At 39.9% G+C, this 26,199-nt stretch overlaps 1 protein-coding gene across 8 annotated transcripts in view; it reads left to right on the forward strand.

The window, feature by feature from the left end:
* GAB1 (GRB2 associated binding protein 1) overlaps window positions 1-26,199 on the forward strand; it is a 127,571-nt gene that overhangs the window by 66,266 nt on the left and 35,106 nt on the right. For all 8 annotated transcript variants that reach the window (XM_049709527.1, XM_049709528.1, XM_004263597.4 and 5 more), the window contains exon 2: window positions 17,516-17,810. In XM_049709527.1, the coding sequence (XP_049565484.1) occupies window positions 17,516-17,810 (295 nt within the window). The remainder of the gene's footprint in view (window positions 1-17,515; window positions 17,811-26,199) is intronic.

The raw sequence follows: 26,199 nt of genomic DNA on the forward strand, positions 1-26,199 counted from the left end.
ACATTTTAATATACATACTTTTATTCAGTACCTATTATTTCATCTAATGTGCTAGGAGCGACTCAGTCTGTTCTTAAGTTGCTTATTGTCTCCTTGGAGAGAAAAGATGCTAAACAAACCAGCAAACAAAGTAATAAATATTACAAATTGTGATTAATGCTATAAATTTAATTTCATAGCACACAAAAAGTTAGTGCTACTTGTATAAACGTAAGTCTTTAATAATGATACTGTACTAATTTTTTTTTTGCGGTACGCGGGCCTCCCACCGCTGCGGCCCCTCCCGTTGCGGAACACAGGCTCCAGACGAGCAGGCTCAGCGGCCATGGCTCACGGGCCCAGCCGCTCCGCGGCATGTGGGACCTTCCCAGACCAGGGCACGAACCCGCGTCCCCTGCATCGGCAGGCGGACTCCCAACCACTGCGCCACCAGGGAAGCCCCTGCACTAATTTTTAAAATATAATTATTTGGGAGTGGGGACAGTTCTTCTCTTGAGTAGCTTGTTTTGCTCTAGCCGTAAAACACGACATGCTGCAAATCAGATATACAAACAGAACAGCTGCCTCTTTGTTGTTTTGTTCCCTTGTTACTCATTTTAATGAATAATTTGAACTGACTCCAAAACATTATATTAGATATATAAGCATGCTTTAAGAATTAAATCATAATGTTAGTGTATTTAAAACTTAGTAGTGATATCATTATCTAAATATAGTAAGTTTTAAGAAAGTCAATTATTTTAGCTGCTTTGCCCTCTATAAATATTGTAATTTGGTAGTGAAACAGACAGCAGATAAAAATTAACCCGAGGAGCCATAATATCCAAGTATAGAGAGCTGGGAAAACTCCCCCCACCTTCCTTCTTCCTGACATAGGAGCCTCGATGATTGGAGTAAATCTTTTCGGGGGGGTCTTTGGTGGAAATTTGCCTTTCCTTGCTTTTCTAGTAGAGATTTTTTTTTTTTTTTTGCGGTACGCGGGCCTCTCACTGTTGTGGCCTCTCCCGTTGGGGAGCACAGGCTCCGGACGCGCAGGCTCAGCAGCCATGGCCCACGGGCCCAGCCGCTCTGCGGCACGTGGGATCCTCCCAGACGGGGACACGAACCCGCGTCCCCTGCATCGGCAGGCGACCCTGCGCCACCAGGGAAGCCCTTTTCTAGTAGAGATCTGAGCAACAAAAGAGAAATTGGGAAAAGCATTACCAGCACAAGAGTTTTCTTCGGTCTTCTTGATACTTCCTGTTGCTGAGGGTTTGTCCAAAGGGAAAAGATAAATGATCTGAGGAAGATGGATGTCAGCTGTCTCTTCATCCCTCTCACCTTTCACAGCATGCACAACAGTCTGAGAACAGAAAAAAATCTAAGTCTTGGGTTCCTATATCCTGAGTGTTTGCTTGTTAAAGTAAACCTTGAATACTTCATCTCCCCTGATTTAGGCCCCTCTGTTTCCTCCATGGAAAAGCTGGTGAGGGTGTTTTAAGCTGATAACTGCGCTACATGTAAGATGTAGTCATGAATCACTGGACGCGAACTGTTTTTAGAACCTGCCAGAATTATCATACGAATGCACTTCTACACAGGGTGTTAAAACATGCTAATTAAGGAAACTGTTTATTTTGGTGCCTTTATTCGTCTCTGAATGTTTTTTGTATGGATCTTCTCATTTGAATTTTTTCATACAGTTCTGGGAAACAGAAGTCTTACCGATGCAGGAGTTTTAAATGTTCAAGTACTTACATATGGGAGAACATGTAGTATCACCTCTCTAGAGGTCATTTTGTTTAAAATAGTCATGAGTTATTAAGCATTCTGATTGCTCCAGAGGTTAAGAAATAGAACCACTGGATCACTGAAGCCCAGAAACTCCTAAGACCTGTATCTCCCTTCAGGGATGATTTTCTGACGTTTTGTTCAGTGAGTGTAGTTTGTCTAACCCTGGCTGGCTGGATGGCTGCCTTGCAAATGTGTGTCACCAGTCACAAGGGGGGAGGGGGGGTCACTGGACTGCTTGTTTACGTAAGTCAATAGCAGTGACTGTCATTTTCATATTTAAAGAAATGTACATGTTGATGCAAAACTCGAGTACAAAATGCAGGTTTGGAGGAGAGTCGGTTGTTGCTGCTGATGAGATCATAGATAAAACCCACACCTCTTTCCAGACAGAAAGCTCCCCATGGAGATAAGCCTGCTTTCCAGAGGAGTCCCTCAGCCATGCCTGTCATCACTGTTCAGCGTCTCGGTTTCACTTTACCTGTGCCTTGATTTGAAGTACGGTGAAAACGAATCCATAGCTTTCCAGAGTCATCTTTATGGAAATGATTTTGTTTTAGCCACTCATGTCAAAGACACCTGAAAACCAGAAATTAAAGCGGGCTGACCACATGCACTGAGAAACTAGCAGTTAGTAAATTGTCTTCTTAAAAATCCTGAAACCCATATACTACCTAGATGCAATCTACAGATGCCGACTTTTCCTTAAAAGGTAATAATCAGAAGTCCAAAGGTGCACAAGGGATAGTGAACCTGCCTAAGTTGATACAAGCGTTTTGTCTTTGGGGCAAAAGCGTTGAACAGAATTTCGTAAGTTAACTTTCTGCTCTTGAGTAGCTGATTTGTAGAAGTCCAGAGTAACCCCTTTGTGCTTTGTGCTTTGTTTTGTTCGGTTCTGTTGTGTTCTGTTTTGGTTTTTCCTGATTTCTGTAGTGCCTGCCTTTCTTACGTTTTTCTCTGCTCATAAGGACTCCACTAGGGGGCAGACGACAGAATGGAGAAGAAAGGAAACCTATTCAATGCATTGCATTTGCTATAATTTTATGCCCTGTGTTTGCTGCTCCTTCTGGATACCTTGGGGGAAGGTTTTTCTATTTAGTATCTTTCATTTAGTAGCATCTATATTATGCTTATTTCTATATTTAAAGTGTAAATTTTTTTTTTTTTTGCGGTATGTGGGCCTCTCACTGTTGTGGCCTTTCCCATTGCGGAGCACAGGCTCCGGACGCGCAGGCTCAGCGGCCATGGCTCACGGGCCCAGCCGCTCCACGGCATGTGGGATCTTCCAGGACCGGGGCATGAACCTGTGTCCCCTGCATCAGCAGGCAGACCCTCAACCACTGCGCTACCAGGGAAGCCCTAAAGTGTAAATGTTTATTCAGTCTTACTGGTAATTTTTCAATTACTTCATTGTCACAGTATACTTCTTTTGCTTTCCTAGCAGGTTTCCATTTCCACCATCAAATCTCAAACCACTTAATTATTATTTATGGATGACTGTAACGGTGATCATTGTAAGGTTCATCTTATTCATGAAGACTTTCGTTCATTCATTCACTCAGTCACACTAGCTGGGTCCTTACTTTTGTCAAGCATTGTGTGTGTTAGGTTTTGAGAATAGAGCAGTGAAGAGAGAGTTCTAGGAGTCTGCGTATAAATAAATGGTTACTTACGGTTGCCCTCTAAGCCATTTGGTGAAAGGACTAAGCTGAGAGGAACCCTAAGGGATTCTTTTTTTTTCTTTAAGTTCTTTTTTCTTTTATAATTTTTTATTTTTTATACAATTTTTAAAGGTTATACTTCATTTACAGTTATTACAAACTATTGGCTATATTCCCTGTATTATACAATACATCCTTGTAGCCTGTCTTACAGCCAATAGTTTGTACCTCCCACTCCCCCCCCATATTGCGCCCCCCAAGGAATTCTTGATAGCTACAGTGCTGAATAGTTTTTATTTCTGATTATTCTTTTCCAACTGCTCCTAAAGATTAGAAAGCCATATGGGGTTGGCGTGGGGACTTCAGTGCCACGTCTAGGAGGCTAGCTAAAGGTCTTGTGTTTTTTATTCTTTGTCTTTGCTCCACCAAGAATTAGATCTAGTTACCCAAAACTCATTGACCTCAGCCAGCCTAGGGTTACATAGTCTTAATCTTTAAATGAAAATCTCATTACTTTGCCTTTTCATGGTCAATTACTCAACAAAATACAGAGCAGGTACTTTTGTTTTCATTTTTTTTTAAGCTAGTCAAATTTTAACTAGAGATATTTTGTTTCTCCTTAACTTCTCCTCTGTTTTTGGACCAAACTATCCTTTGTTCATAGTAGATAATCTATAACTAGATTGCCTCATCTTTTAATCTTTAAGGTATAAACATTTAAATGGCCGAGAAGTCGAGATGTTTATTCTGAGAATGTCTTCAGGTTACAATGCCTAACATAAGTTGAAGTATCAAAAGATCTTTTTTCCTGGAATAAATTCTTCATCTGTTAGATTTAATAAATTGGTCTATACAGTATGAGATGGCCATTCAATAATGGTCATACAAGGTGATAGCATTTCTTTGGAGAAGATATATGTTTGTTTTCATCATTATTTGCTTAGAGCATCAACTACATACTGTAGCAAATTGGACAAGGCCCAGCAGGACATCATTCGAGTTATAATTAAATATCTTAATTGCTAGAGTGTATCTGGGATGCTGTGCTAAGAACACCCATGGTAAATAAATGTCTTGTGTGTTTACAATCGTTAAGTGTGTTTTCTTTATCGGGTTTCAGAAAGCATTCAGGGAGGGCTTCACCTTTATTTCCATAATTCTAGTATGATAAGCAAGACCTGGAAAAATTAATCAATACTAGTGAATATTAGTGAAATATTAATGAATTAAAATTTTATACCTGAGAATTTTAAGCTCCTGAAAGTTAGAAGTGTGGCTCAGGAAACCAAAAACACAGTCATCTTTATTTAAACAGTATACTTAGAAAGTATGTATGTAAATGAACAAAAATTAGATGAAAATATGGAAAAATATATACCTTTGATGGTGGTAGGATTATATATATAATTTCCCCTAATTTTTCAGTTGAATTTCTTATTGCTTGTAGTTTATTACAAATAAATTTGTTAAGAAAATGCCCATACGACTGACACAACTTTATTTTGGAGAGTATTTCACTTGGATGTTGCATGACCTCCAGAAATATAGATTCTACCACAGGACTTTAAGAGGCACAGACATTTGAAGTTTATAACATACTAGTACGGAGCTAAGTCTGTTGCTGTAGGTTTTTCTTTCTCTTATTTTTTTTAATAGCTGCTAAATTTTAAAGATTTAGTAGAGTTAAATTCAGAGGATAAAATCTAAACAAATTCTAACCAGAAATTAATATCAAAAAGTAATTTTACATAACTTAAGAGACCAAATAGACATGTTTTTCTGCACTAATAAAATACTCCTTTAACTCTTTCATAGTCTTAGTATACCACTTTCCCCCTCAGCAATCCCAGTTGATATGAGCATTGTGGGTTTTAGTTGGAATTTTCCCGTGTTTGATTCAGAATGATTTCACTTTTCAGGAACTGGACAAGAATTAGAATTGTTGCCTTTGGGAATTCCCTGGTGGTCCAGTGGTTAGGACTCTGAGCTTTCACTGCCAAGGCAATGGGTTCGATCCCTGGTCAGGGAACAAAGATCCCAGAAGCTGCGTGGCGTGGCCAAAAAAAAAAAAAGAAGAATTGCTGCCTTCAGCACGCCTACACTCGTGGACCAGTTGGGATGCAGGGACTTTTACACATGTGTACATGTTCCATCTGACTTTCTGTCTCTATCTACTGCAGTAGCACCTACAGTCTTAGGAAGGGGGCAGGGACTGGATTGGAGAGTGGAGATAAAGAGTGGAAAAATATAGGCCAGAGCTCCCTTTTCAGAATTTTATGACGGTCTGATCCCACCACAAAGAATTGGGGGTTTGTGGTCGTCTGAAGCCCTCTAATTAAATGGGGGAAGAGATACCATCTTTTTCTGCACATCCTCTCCCTTCCAGATCCACCCCACCTTCTCTCTAGTTAAATACTACCAATTATATATTTAAAGTAAAATAGTGAAATGTGAATTTCTGTGCCAAAGTGTGGGATGTCCCAATGACGTCTCTGAAAACCCAAAGCCAATCCCTGTGCTACAAACTCAAGGTTTATATTTAGAAAACACTGTGGATCCTGTATTTTCAAAATGCCTGTAAACATGTTTGTGGGGCTATTTTTAGCTTTTGTAGACTTTAGTGAACTTCCAAGTTGGCAAGTCAGACACAGTTGTTGTCTGTTACCTCGGATGCCAGCACTTTGTGAATGACTGACTGTCTCACAGGGTTTCTAACATGCTTAAAGCAGATGGGTGTATAAGTTGTGTCCACTGCATCTGGTATATCTATATATGTACTACTGTACATACTGTCCTTTTTTTTTTTTTTAGCTTTTATGAGCTGTATAACTGCGATAACAGTTTTGTATGGAATTCAAGATGAATTGGGTCCTGCCAAATGGCACTGGCAGAAATAGCTAGTCCTTTTTCTCTTTCCCCCAGCCCTTCTCTCCTAGTCCTCAAGCATTAAATTGTGCATTCACAAATCCTTCCAGTCGCTGTTATTTTCAGTCCATTGTATCTACTTCCTGTTGGTCAAAGGTCAGGAGGCTTGGGTGGTGTAGAGGGAGATGGAAAGTTGACAGGAAAAAGAAAGCTGGGCTCATTTTAGGGCCAACACATCACAGAATGGGCGAGATAGCACTGAGAAGTAAATGATCAACAGTTTTTCTTGTACGATGAGATCATTATCTGGATGTTACATGAATGAAAAAGTGTTTTCCCCCAAAGAATCACGTCTTCAAAGGGTGACACTCCCCTCTGTGATTGGGTGACACGCCCCTCTGTGATTGGGGGTGGGGAGAACATCATTATCCGCACTTGGGCTAAGTCTTCCACGTTCGCATCAGAGGTCCTCTTGATTTCAGTATCTGTGGAGTAATTTTTGTATCATGTTCAGCTTTGTGCTTAGCTCTCCTCTCTGGGTGAGGTTATTCTTCCCTGCATCTTGAACTAAATGTGGTTTTTTGGGTTTTTTTTTTTGCGGTACGCGGGCCTCTCACTGTTGTGGCCTCTCCTGTTGCGGAGCACAGGCTCCGGACGCACAGGCTCAGCGGCCATGGCTCACGGGCCCAGCCGCTCTGCGGCATGTGGGATCTTCCCAGACCGGGGCACGAACCCGTGTCCCCTGCATCGGCAGGCGGACTCTCAACCACTGCGCCACCAGGGAAGCCGGAACTTAATGTGTGATCAATGTAGCCATTTGCATCATTGCAGAAAGTTCTCTTGGACAGTACTGCTCTAAAACTGCAATTAGAATTTGTATCTGTGCTGGAAAATCTTGTGACTTTAAGATGTGATATCAATTTCCTACCACTTAAACAACAAAATTTAAGTAACGTTCTCACATCTTCTTCACTTAAACATGTGCATTGACACTATACTTCATAGTACATGGCATTTTGTCTTCATTCTCCCTAACAACATTGCATTCGGCCCTCAGAAACTGGGATGTCATTACACACACACACACACCCCAATGTTGAATATATGAAGAGAGAATAATTATATATATAAATAAATATACTAACATAAATATGTAGACTTTCCAAAATACTGTAGGCACTGTCTGAAGTTGTAGTTTCTGAATTTTAGCACATTGGCATGGTTTCATATTGATTTGTTTCTTGATTAAGTTAGTTTCCCTTTTTGTTGGCTGAAAGATTTGATAGGATTTATGGCTAAACTCCTAGCAATAAGAAGGCCCATTGTTGGTTTGGCGTATCATCCATTTATGTGAAGACTAAGTTAGCGAAGGACAGAGACAGCGTTTTCAGGGTCACCAGGAGACATTGATTCGTTCGTTCATTTGTTCAGGTAAGTTATCACACATGCCTTTTAAGGCGCCAAGCCCTTGCCTGCTATGCACTATGCTAAGCACTTAGATAGAGGAGGAATGGGACAAGATCTTGGGGAGGAAAGCAGCTGTACAGAGGACTGCTTGACAGTCAAGAGGAGAGTACTCAAATAGAAGTTTGCACAGGTGCTCTGAATACCCTGGAGCAGTCAGCTTTACCTGGTGCAGGTGGCAGAGAGCCAGAGAAGGTAGAAAGGCAGGTGTTCCAGTTTTCCTTCACACCAGATTGCAGTTACTCCAAATGCAAAAGGTTAGTTCCTTGCCAAGCTCTCTCAATGTTTTGGAAATTTTTCAGACCATGGGGAAGGGGGATCTTAAAAAATGCCATTGAAAAGCATCTTTTACTGATTTTGTCAGACACCTTCATGGAGATGTATCTTAATTTATTTACTCAGTTTCCTGCTGTCACCAACCTTCCTGGTTTGCTCAGGACTGAGGGGTGTCAGGACGTGGAACTTTGACTTCCAAAACAGGGACAGCCCTGGGAACATGGGATGGTTGGTCACCCTATTGTTGGATATTTAGATCGTTTTCAAATATTTACTCATATAAACAGCATGGTGTTGAGTGTTTTGATGCCTATATATTTAGCTGCAGAATGCATTGTTTCTTTAGGTGAGATTCGTAGAGATGAAATGAATGGTTCAGTGACTTCTGGGCGTGTTTGGAGCTCACAGCCCTGCGTTGTACTTCTGCTGTTTTCAGCTAGATTGCTAAGAGTCTGCCTGGACATTTGTGCCACCTCTGCCTCCACAGGTTCTTAGGGAGATATACAGACGACACGGCCAGGTACATACTTGCTCTGTCGCTAGCTGTGGCACCGATTCTAAATCTCTAGCTGGCCAGATTGCATATGACTCCAGCTACCTTTTGTCTAGGCTGGAGGCTGATTCCAAAAGTTCAGGTGGATTCCCTGACCCCACTTTCCTATGACCACACCCTGATATGAGCTCACTGACCCTTAGTGCATGTGGTGGCAGGAAAAGGGTGAGAACAGATGAAACCCAAGGCAGGTGGTCTTTCTTACCAGTACAGGTTCAGCTATACCATCACCCCAGACCTTCATTCCCAGACACACAGGACATAGCAAGCTTATCTTGGATCCACTGCTAGCCAGGCTCCTGCCTCTCTTCCGACTCATGGTCAGGATAAGGAAGCCTTGAAAAGCCCCAGAGTTAGTGTGGAAATATGATGAGAGATGAACTAGTATTCACAGGTAAAAATATATTCAGCCTGCCCCACAGTGCTGTATTGAGAGTTAATGCCATGAGGTGACCTACCTTCCTGTGGAACTTTAGTAACCGATATGCCTGGTTGGGGTCCAAGGTCTCATATCAAACTGTTCTTTGTAGTAAGAAGTATTAAAGGGTAGTCCTATTTCGAGCATTCTTAACATGTGCCCCAGGGGTCATGTGAACCCCTGAAACTGTGCAATATTATGTATGTGCCTTTTTCTAAGAAAAGGTTCCATTGCTTTTATTAGATTCTCAAAGCGGTCTGTGACCCCAAAAGGTATAAAAACTAGCTTGTGTGTATTAAATACTGGGGAGTTTTCATCATTGCTTTTTTGTTTGTTTGTTCATTTGATGCAGGACTTAACACCAGAGCTTCGAGGTAGGCATCAGTTTAGCAACGATTTCAACAAGTAAATGATATGCACATTTACTTTCAACAAGTAAATGATATGATACGATTATTCATTAATAATTTAAAATTCCCTGAATTTTTTTTCCCAGCTACTGTAGTGGTTGAGTTAAATTTGATTTTTTGCTGTTGCTTTGCTATTGTGAAATTGGTTCAGGTCTAGCTAATTTGTTTTTGTCCGGGCAGCATATGTAAACTCCCATTTAAAAGGTTTGTGGCACAGTTGTGAGCCTATATCTAGGCATTGTTCTGCATTATTTTTGGTGTATTCTTTTGTTTATATTACTAAGCTAAAGTTAGCACAGATAACACTAGGCTAGAAAATGGTGACAATAGTTTGAAAACAGGAAATTTTAGGCTTGTGTGTGTTTGGAACAGATGATCATAATGACAGAGCCAGTGGAGTGGAAACTTCCACCGAGTGTGTTTTTTCCTTATTTTGCTCTATGAGAAAAGATGGTGCTTCCTGGAAAACAACTCAAGTATTTTAAAGTAAACGGTTTTCTTTTGTCCCTGCTTCATGGTTAATTTGTTTTTCTTTATTTTATTTACCCTGGTTGTATTATTATTATGGAAATTTAATATTTTTAATAGGTAAAGTAATTCCCAAAGTGCTTATTTTAGATAGTTAACTATCTAAGTATGTTAACCATTTACTGACATGGTTTTTAAAATAAATTAAAATTGTGAGAATATTATAACCACTGGACTTTGGTGGAAGAAATTTGTTTCTCTATTTTAAGTGTTCCTAACTTTACTTTTTTTTTTCTTTTTAACCCTCTAAATTCCAGTCTTGAAAACAAAGTAGTTTTACTTTGTCTAAGCTATTTCCTGACCAAGACTCTCTCCAGATGTATCCTGGAATTCTATATTTAAAAGAAAGGCTAAATTTATTCACTAATTGCAGAATAAGAAGAAGAGTATGCATTTCCATACAGAAATAAACTTTTCTGTGTGTGTACATCATTCCTAGATTTTAAAATATTAATTAATAGACTTTGTTTTTCAGAGCATTTTTAACTATAAGCTTTTAAATCATGTAATATTTTAAAAATTATAACAGGAGTAAATGGAAGCTCCTTGAAAAAAATCAGACTGCACAAAATCATATAAAATAAAAACATGAAACTGGTCTGACCCTCCCATCCCTATTCCTGGAATGACCACATTTAACACTTCCGGTGTGTCTCCTTCCAGACCTGCTCTCTAAACATAGTTTACATGTACAAGCACACAATCATTTCAGACTAAATGAAATCATAAAGTTCTGTAACTCACTTTTTAAACAAATTTAACAATTATCTTGTGGGCATTTTTCATATATAAGTGAGATCTAGCTCACTTTTTAAAATGTTTTGCATCAACTTACTATTGTATAGATAGCTCGTAATTTATTTAAATTTAACCATTACCCTGCTGATGAAGTTTAGATTAAAACCTATCTTATTAAAAACAGCATTTTCATTTTGTGAAACCCATGTCTTCATGGGTTAACATTTTACAGATTTCTGAGATTCTACGTAAATTTTGAATTCACAGTCACGACCTTCTTTCCTTAAGTATCAGTCTTGAAATACCTTTTAAGAGATTTCAGAATAAGAAAGTTGCACTCTCCTTTTCCCCCCAGTTTCCTAGGATAATATAGGGTTAGTAAAATTAGTGGGATGCTTCATGATAGAAAGGCTCAAGAATATAGCAAGTGCTGTTCTTCAGTTTATCGGGTCAAGGTAAACTCGAGGTTTCAGCAACTAGAGAGACCTGAATGCAGTCATCAGAGGTCACAGAATGGGCTTGTTAATGGGCTACTTGGGACCTGTGTGCTGAGAGTTCAGAGAACCTTAACTCAGAGAAAGTTGAGGGAAGCTGCAAAGAAGAGGTTATTGAGCTGACTCTTGAAGACTGAGTAGGATCATTGGGTGAGAGAGAGAGGATGCGTTAGACTCAAAACAAAACAACAAAATGCGCGCGTTGGCTGGAAAGGCCAGGCAGGTAAGTATGGTTTTGAAGAACCTTGTATGGCAACCTGTAAAGGCAGTTTGGGCTACCCTAATAACAACTATGGACTTCTTTTTTTCTTTCCCTGAGGTCTTTTCATTTAAGTTCACTGACTCTCCGCAATCATTGTGATGAACAGAAAACTTTAAAAGCATCCTGTCGAGGCTTTGAGGGCTTCACAGTGGGTGAAGCGCTGGGGCAGATATAAAAAAACATTTAAGGAATGATCTTGGCTTTCAAAGAACTCGGGAAAATAATTCACAAGCATTTGGAACATTTGGAGATGTACACAGTAAAATAACAGGTGGTTCCAAACTGTCTATAGCCATGCAGAAGACTTTCCAGGGCAGTATCTGATGGATGGCCAAGACTCCAGAGGGAAGGTGTGGCGAGGAAAAGGGAAAGTTTGGACAGAACCTTGGAGAATAGATTAGGTTTCCAACAGTAGAAAGGAGTTCAGACATACTCGCCAATAGGATAAATATTGTCAACAAAGACGAGAAGGGAGAAGATAAACTAGCTTGGCAAGAGCAGAAGCCTTGAGAAGATAAGGAATTAGATAGATGAAAGCTTTAAAGGACCTCTATGTTTGTTTCTTTAATTCTATTTTAAGAAGCAACCTAATTCTGTCTATTGATTGGACCAGTGGTTCTCAAGTCTTGGTGGCACAGAGAAATCACCTGGTGAGCATTTAAAACTACCTATGCTGGTGCCAGGGCTGATGCCCCACGCTCCAGTTTAGTTGGCCTGAGGTGAGGCCCCCAGGCATCAATCTTTTTTTTTTTTTTAAGTAAATTTCTCTAGATATTTCTTACCTAGAGTTAGAGTTGAGAATCACTGGACCACCCTGACCTCTTCTCTTTGCCCGTCCATTTATTGGCTATTTCTTCAATAATTAGCTCTTCCAGTTAGAAGTACAGGGAAGTGATTAGGGAGTCTTGGAAAGCATTGTACCAAGCCCGTGTTACATCAGTTATAGCAGAGAAAGCTCAGAAAACAAGTGTGTGCAGCATTCGCAATGTTTTTCTTTAAAACTGAGCCCGTTTGCCATTTAGGCAAATTAGACATATTTTGTAAGTTTGTTAGTAATATGATTACAGGTCGTGGTTTGGGGCTAATCCGTATTGAAATTTTTTTCTTCCCACGAGGTAATGGGACTCCCTCTGTACTTTCTTGCCAATGTGTACATACCCATACTCTGTAGGTATGTGATAAACCTGTATTAGAACCTTGCTTCCACATGACAACTCTGTCTTCAGTATGATGTATGCAGCTGGCTTAAATACAGAAATTATTTAAAAGAACAGTTTTCCTTTAAAATGGAGTATAAAAATTCCTCTCATATCTGTAGAGTTTTTAAAACAAACGAATTGATGGTTTATGCACCTCTGCCTTGCCTGACAAATTCTTGTCAGCCAAATTGCAAATGGGCTGGGCAGATGGCAGTCATGTCAATATCCCCAGAATGCATAGAAAGTGTGAGAACTTCCATATTTTTAGCCATGGTTCCTTTGATTGGCATATTCAGCAGATGCTGACTGAGCACCTCCTTGGGACTAGGAGAAGAAAGATGAAAGGTGAAAAGACATGGCTCCAGCCCTCAAGAGGCTCACTTGTAGGGATGTCAAACACGGTAACTGGGAACGAGGGGGAAATGGAGAGCTTGGAGGGGGCCGCTTAGGGATGGTGCCCTGAGATCTGAGCTAAATCCAGGGGGTGGATTATGTGCCAAGGGGCAGCCTGTATCAGGGCCAGAGGCAGGACAGAAGCAGAGTGTTAGGGGACCTGCAAGCATTTCCGATGTGGTTGGAAGGCAGAGAGGCAAGAAGTGAGGCTGGAGAGATAGGGAGAGGCTGGAAGAGCCCCGTGTGCCCTGCCAGAGAGTTTGGCAGGGCAAACTCTGCAGGCGGTAGGCAGTCACCAAACATAGGGAATGGGTAGATGGCAATGCAAATACTCCATTGGATATTGGATACTTAGTTTGGCAGTCTGATCTAAATGTATTTCCATTGGGATCCATGGACTCTCCGTGCTGTTCTCTTTTGATGTTAGTACAGTAGCCAAAGTTAATCTTGAAACCCTGAGATGGAACACCTGTATCAGAGTATGGTGCTTTTAAAGCTGCTTCAAAATGCAGACCTGCTGGTGAAATCTTTTTACTGCATCATTGATTCAACTTCAGGTTGAAGTGACTATTGCATTGTAGGAAATGACAACAAAATAAATGTTTGCATAGTTCTTCTCAAGCACACCTGCTCATTTGCCAGTAGATAAAACGTTTTTTCACGTGCATTTTGTTTAAAATTGCTTGGAGTGTTTTTGAGGGTTTCTAGAAAACGTGTCCTTTTTGTCTGTTACTGCTCTGTAGGATTGGTGAGGCAATGTACAGCTTTCTCTGGGGCTACCAAGGCAGCAAGGATAAAAATAGGGCAAACTTTAAGAATCCCAGATATTTTCAGATAACAAAGACTGATTTATGTGGACCCATTTTGTGCTCAGACAAAACATAGAGAAGCTTTTGTGCTGTGATTAGCAAGGGTGCTGATGTCAGTTCTCTTGTCGAGCATCAAGCTTTATTCTGTGGCTAAATTGTGCTTTGTACCCTAATCCAGAGAACCTTTGTATCTGCCTTATTAAAGTGTGTAGTTTATGTAATTGCTTTTGTTTTCCAGTTTAATCTGTGCCAGATTCAATGAGAGTGACTCATTTTGTGACTGAGACAAACATTCACATTTGGACCACATTAAAAATAAATAAATAAGTGGCAGGTGCTGCTTGGCTAAATTCTGTGTTTTCATGCTGTAATTTCCTGCTGCAAGGGTTCATCTCTTAGATAATGTCTTCTCGGCCTCTGTAATCGCTAGCCCAATCTGTCTAGTGCCCCGCAGTTCACTGCTGTTCATTTCTTGGCTAGGTGTTTTAGTTTCCAAGGGCCTATTACATTTTCACAGTACCATTTCAAGAGGGAAGCAAAGAAATGTTTGGGGGAGCCACAGTCAACTGGATGACAAAGAGTGACACATGAGCTGTAGCAAAGGGACATATTTCATTCTATTCTCTTTTTTGTCATTTTCCCAAGGTGTTCTGTGTGTGTGTTTTGGTAAAGCTCAGTTATGTTTATTTTATGATGTAAATGTTCAGTATTTTTCTCAAGTGGAAGAGGTTTTGAAAGCACACGCCTTTCTATTCAGGGTGGCCAATGTATCTAATCTAATAGTCTCAAAAATTTTACAACTTCATAGTCTTAGGGGAATTCTATTTATTGTACAGATATTTCTAGGTATTCGGCCCTTGCTCTGCATTGAGTATGTAACGGCAAATAAAGCAGACATGGTCACTGTCTTCTCGGACTTTATGGTCTGCTTGGGGAGTTAGATACTAAATAAATAAATACAAAGAAAAACTGGATTGCAAATTACAAAAATCACTACATAGGTATGTGATGGGGTCCCTAACATTATGCCCTGCTCTACAACCGGTGGTGGTTGAGTTGAGGTTGGTCAGGGAAGGGAAGGCCTAAAGGTCAAAGTCTGCCTGGCAAAGAGAGGAAAGAACATCCCGGACTTAGGAAACAGCATGTGCAAGGTCCCTGAGGCAGGAGACAGTTTGGCATCCTATAAACCAGCAGTCCCCAACCTTTTCGGCACCAGGGACCGGTTTCGTGAAAGACAGTTTTTCCACGGAGTGGGTGGGGTGGAGGGGAGATAGGGTTTGTTCTGGTGGTGATGTGAGAGATGGGGAGCAGCAGATGAAGCTTCACTTGCTGCCCGCCGCTCACCTCCTGCTATGCGGCCTGATTCCTAACAGGCCATGGGCCAATACCGGTCCGTGGACCAGGGGTTGGGGACCCCTGCTATAAACCATATGATTAGAAGGGAGAAGTGACAATTGGTGAAAACTTAAGAGAAAAAAAAAAAAGACCGTATTTAAATGGTTAGAGATGAACTATATACAAGCACAGCAGTATGGCACTATTTAGTATAGGGACAGATAACCCTCCGAACAGTCCTGCAGCCCGAGAGCTTCTCTGAAGTGCAGTATAGAAATTGATGCCTGTAATACTTAGTCTGAGTCATTGGGGAATGGATGAATTATGTTCAATGAATTATGTAGTAAGGCATTTTAGAAGGATTTCCATGAAAGACATTAAAGTTTTAAAAAGTCATTTATGTATTTAAAGACAGAACCTTCACTATCTGGAGAAATCACTTTTACAAAAAGATGTGATTCCTTGATGGCCCTGGATAAGTGACATAATACTCTGTTTTCCTTTCTCTTTACTTCTCTATTCCTTTTTTAAGCTTACTGTTTGATAGGGAGGTATCTGTGAAGGCGTCCTTTTACTAAGAGATGATATTTATTTATTTTGAAATAAGTAGATGTCATATATTAACTAAATTGATTTTTTTTTTTTTTTTTTTTTTTGCGGTATGTGGGCCTCTCACTGTTGTGGCCTCTGCCGCTGCGGAGCACAGGCTCCGGACGCGCAGGCTCAGCGGTCATGGCTTATGGGCCCAGCCGCTCCACGGCATGTGGGATCTTCCCGGACCGGGACACGAACCCGTGTCCCCTGCATCAGCAGGTGGACTCTCAACCACTGCGCCACCAGGGAAGCCCATTAATCATTTTTTAAGTGTACAGTTCAGTAGCATTAAGTACTTTCACATTGTTGTGCAACCATCATGGTCATTTATCTCCAGAACTTTTTCATCTTCTCAAACTGAAACTCTACCCATTAAACACTAACTCCCCATCCCCCTTCCCCTTAACGCCAGGCAACAACCATGTTGCTTTCTCTGTCTGTGAATTTGATTACCGTAGGTACCTCATATAAATAGAATCCTACAATTTTTGTCCCTTTGGCTTATTTCATTTACCATAACATCTCAGGTTTATACAGATTGTAGCATGTGTCAGAATTTTCTTTTAAGGCTGAATAATATTTCATTGTATATATTTCATTTATCTCTTCATTCATCAGTGGACACTTGGGTTGCTTCCACCTTTTGACCGTTGTGAATAATGCTGCAGTGAACATGGATGTACAGATATGTCTCTGAGAGACCCTGCTTTTCATACTTTTGAGTTAGATACCCACACTGGAATTTTTTGAAGGACCGCCATCCCATTTTCCACAGTAGTTACACCATTTTACATTCGTACCAGCAATGCACAGAGGTTCCAGTTTCTTCATATCCTGGCTCACACTTGTTATTTTCTGCCTTTTTGATAATAGCCATTCTAATGTGTATGAAGTGGTATCTCATGGTGCATTTCTCCACTGATAGTCATGTCGAACATCTTTTCTTGTGCTTATTGGTCATTTGTATATCTTTCTTGGGGGGTCAAATTCTTCAAGTCCTTTGCCCATTTTTTAATTGGGTTGTATATTTTCATTGTCACTGAGTCATAGGAGTTCTATATGTATTCTAGACATTAATTTCTTATCAGATATATGATTTGCAAATATTTCCTCCCATTCTGTGAGGTGCCTTTTCACTCTTTGATCATGTTCTTCAAAAATATAAAAGTTTAAAATTTTGATGCAGTCCAGTTTCCCTGGCGTTTGTTTTGTTTCCTGTGCTCTTACTGTCATAATCAAGAAATCATTACCAAACCTAATATCATCAAGGTTTTCCGTATTTGTTTTTCTAAGAATTTTCTAGTTTTAGCTGTTACATGTACGTCTTTGATCCATTTTGAGTTAATTTTTATTTGATACAGTGAGAATCTAACTTTATTCTTTTGCACTTGGATATCCAGTTTTCCCAGCACCATTTGCTTTTTATATTTAGTAAAAACTAAATAAATCTTCCTTGGTTTGTTGACTTGATATTACCTATCAATGTAATAGCTTCTAATATCAATCGGTGTCTTCTAATGTTTTATCAGAAGCTCTAATAGAAAACAATAAATGTATACACATATTATTAAGTTAATTGAGGAAGCATCAGTAAGCTTTGCTGGAGTGGTAGATTATTCTGTGGAAACAAAACATTGTCTATGACTTTCTCTAGTCAGTGCATTTATAAAATTGGTTTGACAAATGTGCATCTTGAAAAATTTCTCTTGAGTTAACACTGGATGGATATTTTTGTTTTGTTCCTAGGCATGGAAGAGGAGGTGGTTTGTGTTACGCAGTGGCCGTTTAACTGGAGATCCAGATGTCTTGGAATATTACAAAAATGATCATGCCAAGAAGCCTATCCGTATTATTGATTTAAATTTATGTCAGCAAGTTGATGCTGGATTGACATTTAACAAAAAAGAGTTTGAAAACAGCTACATTTTTGATATCAACACCATTGACCGGATTTTCTACTTGGTAGCAGACAGTGAAGAGGAGATGAATAAGTGGGTTCGTTGTATTTGTGACATCTGTGGGTTTAATCCTACAGAAGAAGGTAAGTTCAAGATGTTGTGACTCAACCTGAGTTCTCCTTTATTACTACATTTTAAAAACCGTTGTAAAATTCTTTGTTATTTCAGTTACACAATATAATATTTTTTATAATAGTAACAACATTTAGAAAAAGCAAACCTTTTAATCAGTTTAAGGAGAAATTTTTATAGATTTTAGAAAGAGAGACTACCATTGTGGGGCAGTGTCTAAATAATGTCCTGAAGAAGATGACAAGAAGGCATACTTATTTAAGAGCATTTCTTGAGTTCCAAGGTAAATATTAAGTTGAACCTTTACACTGCTGATACTTGATATTTCAACCTGTTAAAATAACATTTTCATGCGGCTCAACTTAATTCTTCAGGAGTTTTTTTAATTGAAGTATAGTTGCTGTACAGTATTATATGTTACAGGTGTACAATATAGTGATTCACAATCTTTAAAGGGTGTGCTCCATTTATAGTTATTATAAAATATTGGCAATATTCCTTGTGTTGTACAGTATATCCTTATAGCTTGTTTTATACATGATAATTTGTACCTCTTAATCCCCTACCTCTCTCTTGCCCCTCCTCCTTCCCTCTCCCCACTGGTAACCACTAATTTCATCTCTGTATCTGTGAGTCCCCTTCTTTTTTGTTATACTCGCTAGTTTGCTGTATTTTTTAGATTCCACATATAAGCGATATCACACAGTATTTGTCTTTCTTTGTCTGACTTATTTCACTTAGCATAACACCCTCCAGGTCTATCTATGTTGTTGCAAATGGCAACATTACTTCTATTTGATGGCTGAGTAGTATTCCACTGTGTGTGTGTGTGTGTGCGCGTGCGCACGCGCGCGCACACACACCACATCTTTATCCATTCATCTAATGATGGATACAGGAGTTATGTGTTCAACTATATTGGATTATGGAGTTATGAAATAGCCAAGGTGACTGTCAGTACCTATGAAAAGCAAATGAGAATCAGTCACAAAACACGATGAAAAAGTAACAAACATACGAATTTACTTAACACAAATGTCCTAAAAAAAGCATGGAGGAAGAGGGGTCTCAAGTTTTGAAAAAGAGGTAGTGAAGAAAAGCTTCTTGGAGAAAGACCAATTGTGAACTGTAGGCTTTTGAAGGAAGTAGTGTTATATCTACATAAATGAAAGGAGGAATGCAGAACCTGCAGGCTTAGGGGCTAGGGAAGGGCCCAGAGGTGGAGTAGACTCCTCCTTGGCTGGAGCAGAGGGCTATGAATGATAAAGGCAAGGAGAGACTTGCTTGAGGATCTGAGGTTTGAGTGCCTTTCCTGGGAGGAGCTGAGTGATTAAAGGCCTCAAGAAGAATTTTTTTTTTTAATAAATTTTTATTTATTTTCGGCTGCATTGGGTCTTCATTGCTGCATGCGAGCTTTACCTAGTTGCGGCGAGCGGGGGCTACTCTTCGTTGCAGTGCACGGGCTTCTCATTGCGGTGGCTTCTCGTTGTGGAACGTGGGCTCTAGGTGCACGGGCTTCAGTAGTTGTGGCACGTGGGCTCAGTAGTTATGGTTCGCGGGTTCTAGAGTGCATGCTCAGTAGTTGTGGCGCACGGGCTTAGTTGCTCCGCAGCTTGTGGGATCGTCCCAGACCAGGGCTCGAACCTCTGTCCCCTGCATTGGCAAGCAGATTCTTAACCACTGCGCCACCAGAAAAGTCCCTCAAGAAGAATTTTACAAGTGGAATTCCTCTTTGGGTGCTTTTATATAGCTGTCGTGACCTCTTATATTCCCTGTCTACTTCTGTACTTCTCTTCCTTTTTAAACAAACACTAAGAACCCACGGAGGGGACTCCAATACTAATTTAGGTTTGCAGAGCCAAGAATCAGAAATAAAGGTGACCTTATTAAATAGGGTCTTTGACCCTGTTGTTTTCATGGTTATACTCACATTGACAAGCATGCATTTCCAAATATCTATATTTAGGAGTGCTGGAGATTCAGTGAGGGGTGGAAAAATTGTGTTAACAATCAACTTCAAGAGTTAGATTGAAGTGAAACAGTCATCATCTCTAATTAGCTCAGGTCAGCATGCTGTTTCCTCTTTGGCCAGGCAGCCCCCAGGAGAAGGAGGCTTCCAGGGCTGGGATTGGCCCAGTGGGCTGGGGGAAACCCCTTGCTGAGGAAATCTAGAATGCTCGAGGGAAAACAGCGCTGAGAAAGGGAAGGAGGCGTCTGATTTAGACCGGAGGCTAATGACCTAGAGCTCTTCAGCAGAGTGCTACTGATTAAAAAGCCTCAAGCAATTGTTGCACATGTGGAATTAAAGCTTCAGTTTTTGTGAAGTTACTAAATATGTTCACATTTTAAGCGGCCTGCTGGTATTACTTGTAACTCCAGTTAAACTCCTTTCCCTTCTTGGTGGCATACATGATCTATATTTGAGCGCAGCAGAGGATTTTTCAGTTGAAGTCACAAATGAGATCGCTCTCTTTTTAATGGTTAACAGCCCCTCAGTAATGATAATGATTGGATTTAGACCTCACATTCATTTCCTTGTATGATGGATTTTCAGCTAAAATAATTGAAGTGGTTGTATAATCTTTGTGTTGATGTTGTTCTTTTGCCCACTACCTTTTCAATTTAGAATTTGGGGGGATATAAATGCAGATTTCTGTCTCCATTGGTTGCCTGTACAGATTCAGCAGATCTGAAAGACTACAGTAGGTGTTCTTCTGTCTCTTTTTGTTTTCTTTATAATTGTCCGACTTAGCAAAGGATATAAGATGCCCTCTTAGTGCGTTCTCCGGTTAAGGAATGTGAGTGTGTCATTTTTGGAAGCACTTTTGGGGGTGGTTAGAGTTGAGAACCCCCAAAATAAGAATTTGTCATGCTCAAGTGTCCCAGATTAGCTTTGCAAGTTTTAAGGCAAGGAGTCTGGTCCATCTGTCCACCTTAGAATGATTCTTATCATCTGGGAGCCAGTCAGCTCTGGGAAGTAGATAGGTTTTGTCTGCTTTAGAACATTAATTCAGTTATCTACCCAATTATTTGAGTTTGACAGTACTCCACTAGGCTCTGGGCATTCATTCAACCGACACATATTAGGTGGCCAGTTAGGCAGACAGATGAGAGGTATTATAGACAGGAAACTGAGCATCTAGTGAGAGAAGAGTCGTACCCAAAATAATTCAGTACAGTTGATAAGTGCAAGTTAGATGTATATGTATGTACATATATGTGTTCACATTTTTAATATAAATCATACTTTAACATATATTTAAGTGTTAATATATAACATTAAGATATAATTTTATATATTAAAGTATGATCCTGTGGAAGTGTATAAATACAGTTTTTGCCCTCATAGAGCTTAAGTCAGTCTAGTAGGAGAGACAGGCAAATAATCTAGGAATTATAATACCAGTTGTTAGGTGCTCCGCTAAAAGACACAGAAAAGCATAGATAGCAGCTGATTGCATCTCAGGAGGATCAGGAAAAGCCTAGGTAGTTTTAAATGGCTCTGTGACTATAACTGATAATGTACTGAGAACTTTATTTTTGTCCTTAGTGGAACATCTTCATTGGCATTAGTAGTCAGAATCAGTTACAATGCCTGTTTTCACTTCATAAACTTACTAGTATAGGGAGGGGGAAAGTTTCAAAACTTGAAAGCCACCTTTCAGTGGCAAAACTCCCAAATTCTTATAAAACAGATTAGAAGTATATTTGCCTTGAGTGAAGCTCTCAATTTGTGGACTTGTAATCTTCGCAATATCCATAAAAGGGGAAGTTGTAAGAAAATTAATAATATGATTAATCAAATTTGATGTATATAAGCTGAGTTGGTTACCAAGAGTAGCTATGCTAATCACAGATCTTTTTTTTTTTTTTTTTTTTGCGGTATGCGGGCCTCTCACTGTTGCGGCCTCTCCCGTTGCGGAGCACAGGCTCCGGACGCGCAGGCTCAGCGGCCATGGCTCATGGGCGCAGCCGCTCTGCGGCATGTGGGATTCTCCTGGACCGGGGCACGAACCCGTGTCCCCTGCATCGGCAGGCGGACTCTCAACCACTGCGCCACCAGGGAAGCCCCACAGATCATTTTTATCTGTTCATTAAAATAAGTCCCTAAGGACTTCAGTTTGCCAATACTTTTAAATTTAGTTCCTGATCTATATCTAAATGCAATTGTACGTATTTTTTCAATTCTATAATTTAGATGTTTTTACAAGTTCATCCTGGCCATCTCCCAAATAACCACAGTCAGAAATGTCTTACTAGATTGTGTTGGAGACTTGAGTTTCTTGGAATAAATCGGTGAAAGATGAGCAATCCTCCATTGTGTAGTATCAAGGAGCCCACAAATAGTTTTATTTTGCTCTATAATTTTGGTTTTTGAGGCATAATAGCAAAACTGCAAAAAGCCTTTAAAAGCCAGCCATTGTATTTCCCTACTCATTTGTAGTAGCTGACTTTGCTAGATGCCTTCTTCAAAATTCCACATTTTTAAAGTTTTGTATCAAATTCTAAACTGCAGAGAACTGCTGTTATCCTTCGTGATCACATTCATACAGTTTAATATGACAAGGGGAGTATCAAAATGTCTTTGTTCTTCCATTAACTTTACTACCTGCTTTATATTCTCCTCCACGCACTGTATAATAGGGGCTTTTGTCTTTACCTAGATCTGTCCCCTGAGCCCTGTGTTCTTCCCTTTTCAGACAGCCGAATACGCTCCCACTCTTGGCGTAAAATTAATAACACAAAATGATTTTTCACTATAACTAGTTTCAGGGTAGACGTGGGAAGAAATAGACTATGCTTGGTATTACAGCCTGAGAACATAACTATCCCCAATCCCTAGGAGAACAACTAATTTTCTCCTGAAAACAAAAGGAAAGGGGAAAATTCTGACCTGTGTTTTGATTCCAGGAACCTCTCAAAATATCATTACCATGTTATTTCCGCTGCCCCAGGTGACCATTGCTATTATTGAATACTCCGAATGCTGGCAGGCTGAATCTGTTTTTCAGTTCTAGCTCATTGCCCTGTGTGTGGTTCCTATGAATGCTTTTATTTAGTAAACTTGAGACCAAGAAACTAATTTCTTTTGTTTTTCTTGGAAATGTGCAGATTTATTTTTGTTTCTACCCCGAGGTGGAAGCTGGACAATCTGCTAAACAAGTGCCAGGAAACTCAGCCTTAGGGCTGAATGCAACTGACTTGGTGCAGAGGCTCCTGGTCTCATTTCAGGGGCAAGTTTAGAAAGTTGCCTCTTAATCAGTTGAGTTGCTTTTCTCAAAATGCCCAGATAATACTGGCTTAAAAAAAAAAAATAGTGTGATTCTCTGATATTCTTCCTTTTAGAAAATACACACGCTGCCATTCCTGCAAAGCAGTGCTTCTTAATTAGGGAACTTAAATTTCTTTTTATTTACTCTTTCATACAGGTATAACTTATTACTGTGCAAGGCACAGATCTTAAGTTTACAGTTCAATATAGTTTTATATATCCATTCTGTATCTATACATAGAAATCTGTGATACCCCCACTCAAATCAAGAAATAGAACAGTTCCAGTCCCCTAGAAGGTTTTCTCACGTTTCTTCCCAGTAAAAACCCAGAAAAAAAGTTCAGATGTAACCATTATTTTGCTTCTATCACCAAAGATTAGTTTTCCCTATACTTGAACTTTACACAAATAAAACCACTGAGTCTGGCTTCTTTTTTCCAATAGTAAGCCTGTGAGATCCATCTATGTTACATGTCGCACGAGTTCAGCATCCTATGTAGCATTCCACTGTGTGAATATATTGTAAATTATTGATCTATTCAAATGTTGATAGACATTTGGCTTGTTTCCAGTTTTTAGTTAATACGAATAAAGCTGCTGTGAGCATTTTTACATCTGTCCTTTGATGGACATGAACACTTTGCTCTTTGGTATATATACCCATGAGTAGAATTGCTGCAATTCATCATAGGATATATATTTTTAGTTTTAGTAGATTTGTTAGTAGCTTTAGTTTTCCAAAGTTATTGTGCCAATTGCTTTCCTACCAGCAGCATATAAAACTTCTAGTTACTCTACGTTACTAGCATTTGGTGTTGTGGGTCATTAATTTTAGCCATTCTAGTGAGTGTGTATCTCATTGTGGTCTTACTTTGCATTTTCCTGAGGACCAGTCCAACCAGAGTCTGTTCTGTTTTGTCTTCTTTTGTTTTATCACACATTTTCAAGCTACTGCCCCTGAGATCTTGATTCATTGAGTCTCCTGAGTGAGGCCCAGGCACCTAGATTACTCAAATACCCAACAAGTAATTCTGCCAAGATGCCATGACACCTCTGGATAAAAATTAAATCATTTGTCAGCACTAAGGGTTTGTTTTAAAAGTCTCCAAGAATGTTTTCACATTCTATTAAGGAGATAGATGGTCATGACAGATAAGAAGATTGGACTCTGATGAAAGGTCTTTGATTTTTGATTAAATAATTTGAAGACATTTCAGGTTGCTTCAGTGAAAATTGTGACTACCGCCCTTTCTTGTTTGTATCCATTTGATAGATTTACCCTTATAAAATGTTTTTCCATAAAGAAGGGTATGTTCAGAAGTGAGAAGATGGCCATTTTTTTTTAATTCCTCTTTTTACTTTATTTTTTATTTTTTGGCCACACCGCACAGCATGTGGGATCTTATTAGTTCCCTGACCAGGAATCAAACTGGCACCTCCTGCATTGGAAGGCCAAGTCTTTTTTTTTTTTCTTTTTTAACTTCTTTTTTTTTTTTTTTTTGGCTGTGTTGGGTCTTTGTTGCTGCACGCTGGCTTTCTCTAGCTGTGGCGAGTGGGGGCTACTCTTCCTTGTGGTGTGCAGGCTTCTCCTTTGCAGAGCACGGGCATTAGGCGCACAGGCTTTAGTAGTTGCAGCACGCAGGCTCAGTAGTTGAGGCACGTGGGCCCTAGAGTGCACGAGCTTCAGTAGTTGTGGCTCGTGGGCTCTAGAAAGCAGGCTCAGTAGTTGTGGCACACAGGCTTAGTTGCTCCACGGCATGTGAGATCTTCCCAGACCAGGGATTGAACCCGTGTACCCTGCATTGGCAGGTGGATTCTTAACCACTGCGCCAGCAGGGAAGTCCCAAAGGGGGAGTTTAGCCACTGGACCACTGGGGAAGTAGGAGATGGCCATTTTAGCATTAATAGTAATGCCTACTCTTTGTGGACTCTTATTTTCTAGGTTAATTAGATATAAATCACATAAATCTATTTGAAATGCTTTTCTTTACAGAAAAAAAAAAATCTACTACAGACCTGGTAAATCAGAAATCAGTAGATATAGAGCAACCTTGATCTGTTTACCTTTAATTGTGAACATAAAGGGAAAACTTTTGCAATAGCAACAAACAAATGTTCTGTCAACAAATGTAGCCCATCTTGGGAGGAAAGGATCTCATCTGGTCTCCTGACAGGAAGTGAGCAATACCACAGTTTTATTACCACATGCTCAGGCAGGGTATGTCAGTAGTTACAAAATCAGAGGGTCTTATCACATCAACTTTGAAATAGTCTACCTTACCCATAATAAAGAGTAAGATTGCTTCCCTGGGCTTAAGCACGTGTACCATTTGATTTAAAAAATATTATTTTGAATATTTCACGGCATTGGCTGGGCACCCCAGCTTGTATGAGGGACACTAACTCCAGAGCGTTATGCTTCCAAATGGGATAAAACTGTGCCTTAAGGTAGGGATCGTGTGAACCCATCTATTATTTGTGGTTCCCCTCACAGAACAATCTGTTCCTCTTCACTGAAAACCCGTTAAGCCTTTCCTTTGCAGTACTTATTAGCTTTCTAAGTAAAATTAAATGAAGAGTTTGCTGCAGTAGCTTATCAGGCCTTTAGTGGATGCCAATTACCGTCTTCATGCCTTCTGAATTAAGAGACAGGAAATAATTTTACACACAGAAGCACACCCTATGCTGATGTTTGGTTCTCAGAAACTTGACACCACCATTACATAGAAAGAACAGTAAGTCAGAAACCCAAGTGAGGCAGAAAGCAATAAACATGGGCTGCTCAACTACTTGTAGGGTAGAATGGGGGCTAATCCCGTGTCTTTCTAAGGTGGAAGAGAAGTTTCTTTCAGACCAGTTGGTTAACTTTGGCTAGAAGTTTTATGTTAAAGAATATTTAGATACCATGCCATGCTGGCATTAAAATACACAGAGTTGAGGATATAGTCAAATTACCATGAGTAAAATCATCCCAAACACTCAAACTTTGAAGATGGTGCATTATCTGAGCCCAAGGTGGGAAAGCAGTGTCCCCTCACCTTTTAAAGTCCTTTGGGTGCCATGTTGTTTGGAACGATTGGGCTTGCTGTTCACAGCTATTTGAAGGTCTTTTCTTCCATGAGCTTGCT

This window comes from Orcinus orca, chromosome 4 (assembly GCF_937001465.1).
Source record: "Orcinus orca chromosome 4, mOrcOrc1.1, whole genome shotgun sequence".
Classification (NCBI taxonomy): domain Eukaryota; kingdom Metazoa; phylum Chordata; class Mammalia; order Artiodactyla; family Delphinidae; genus Orcinus; species Orcinus orca.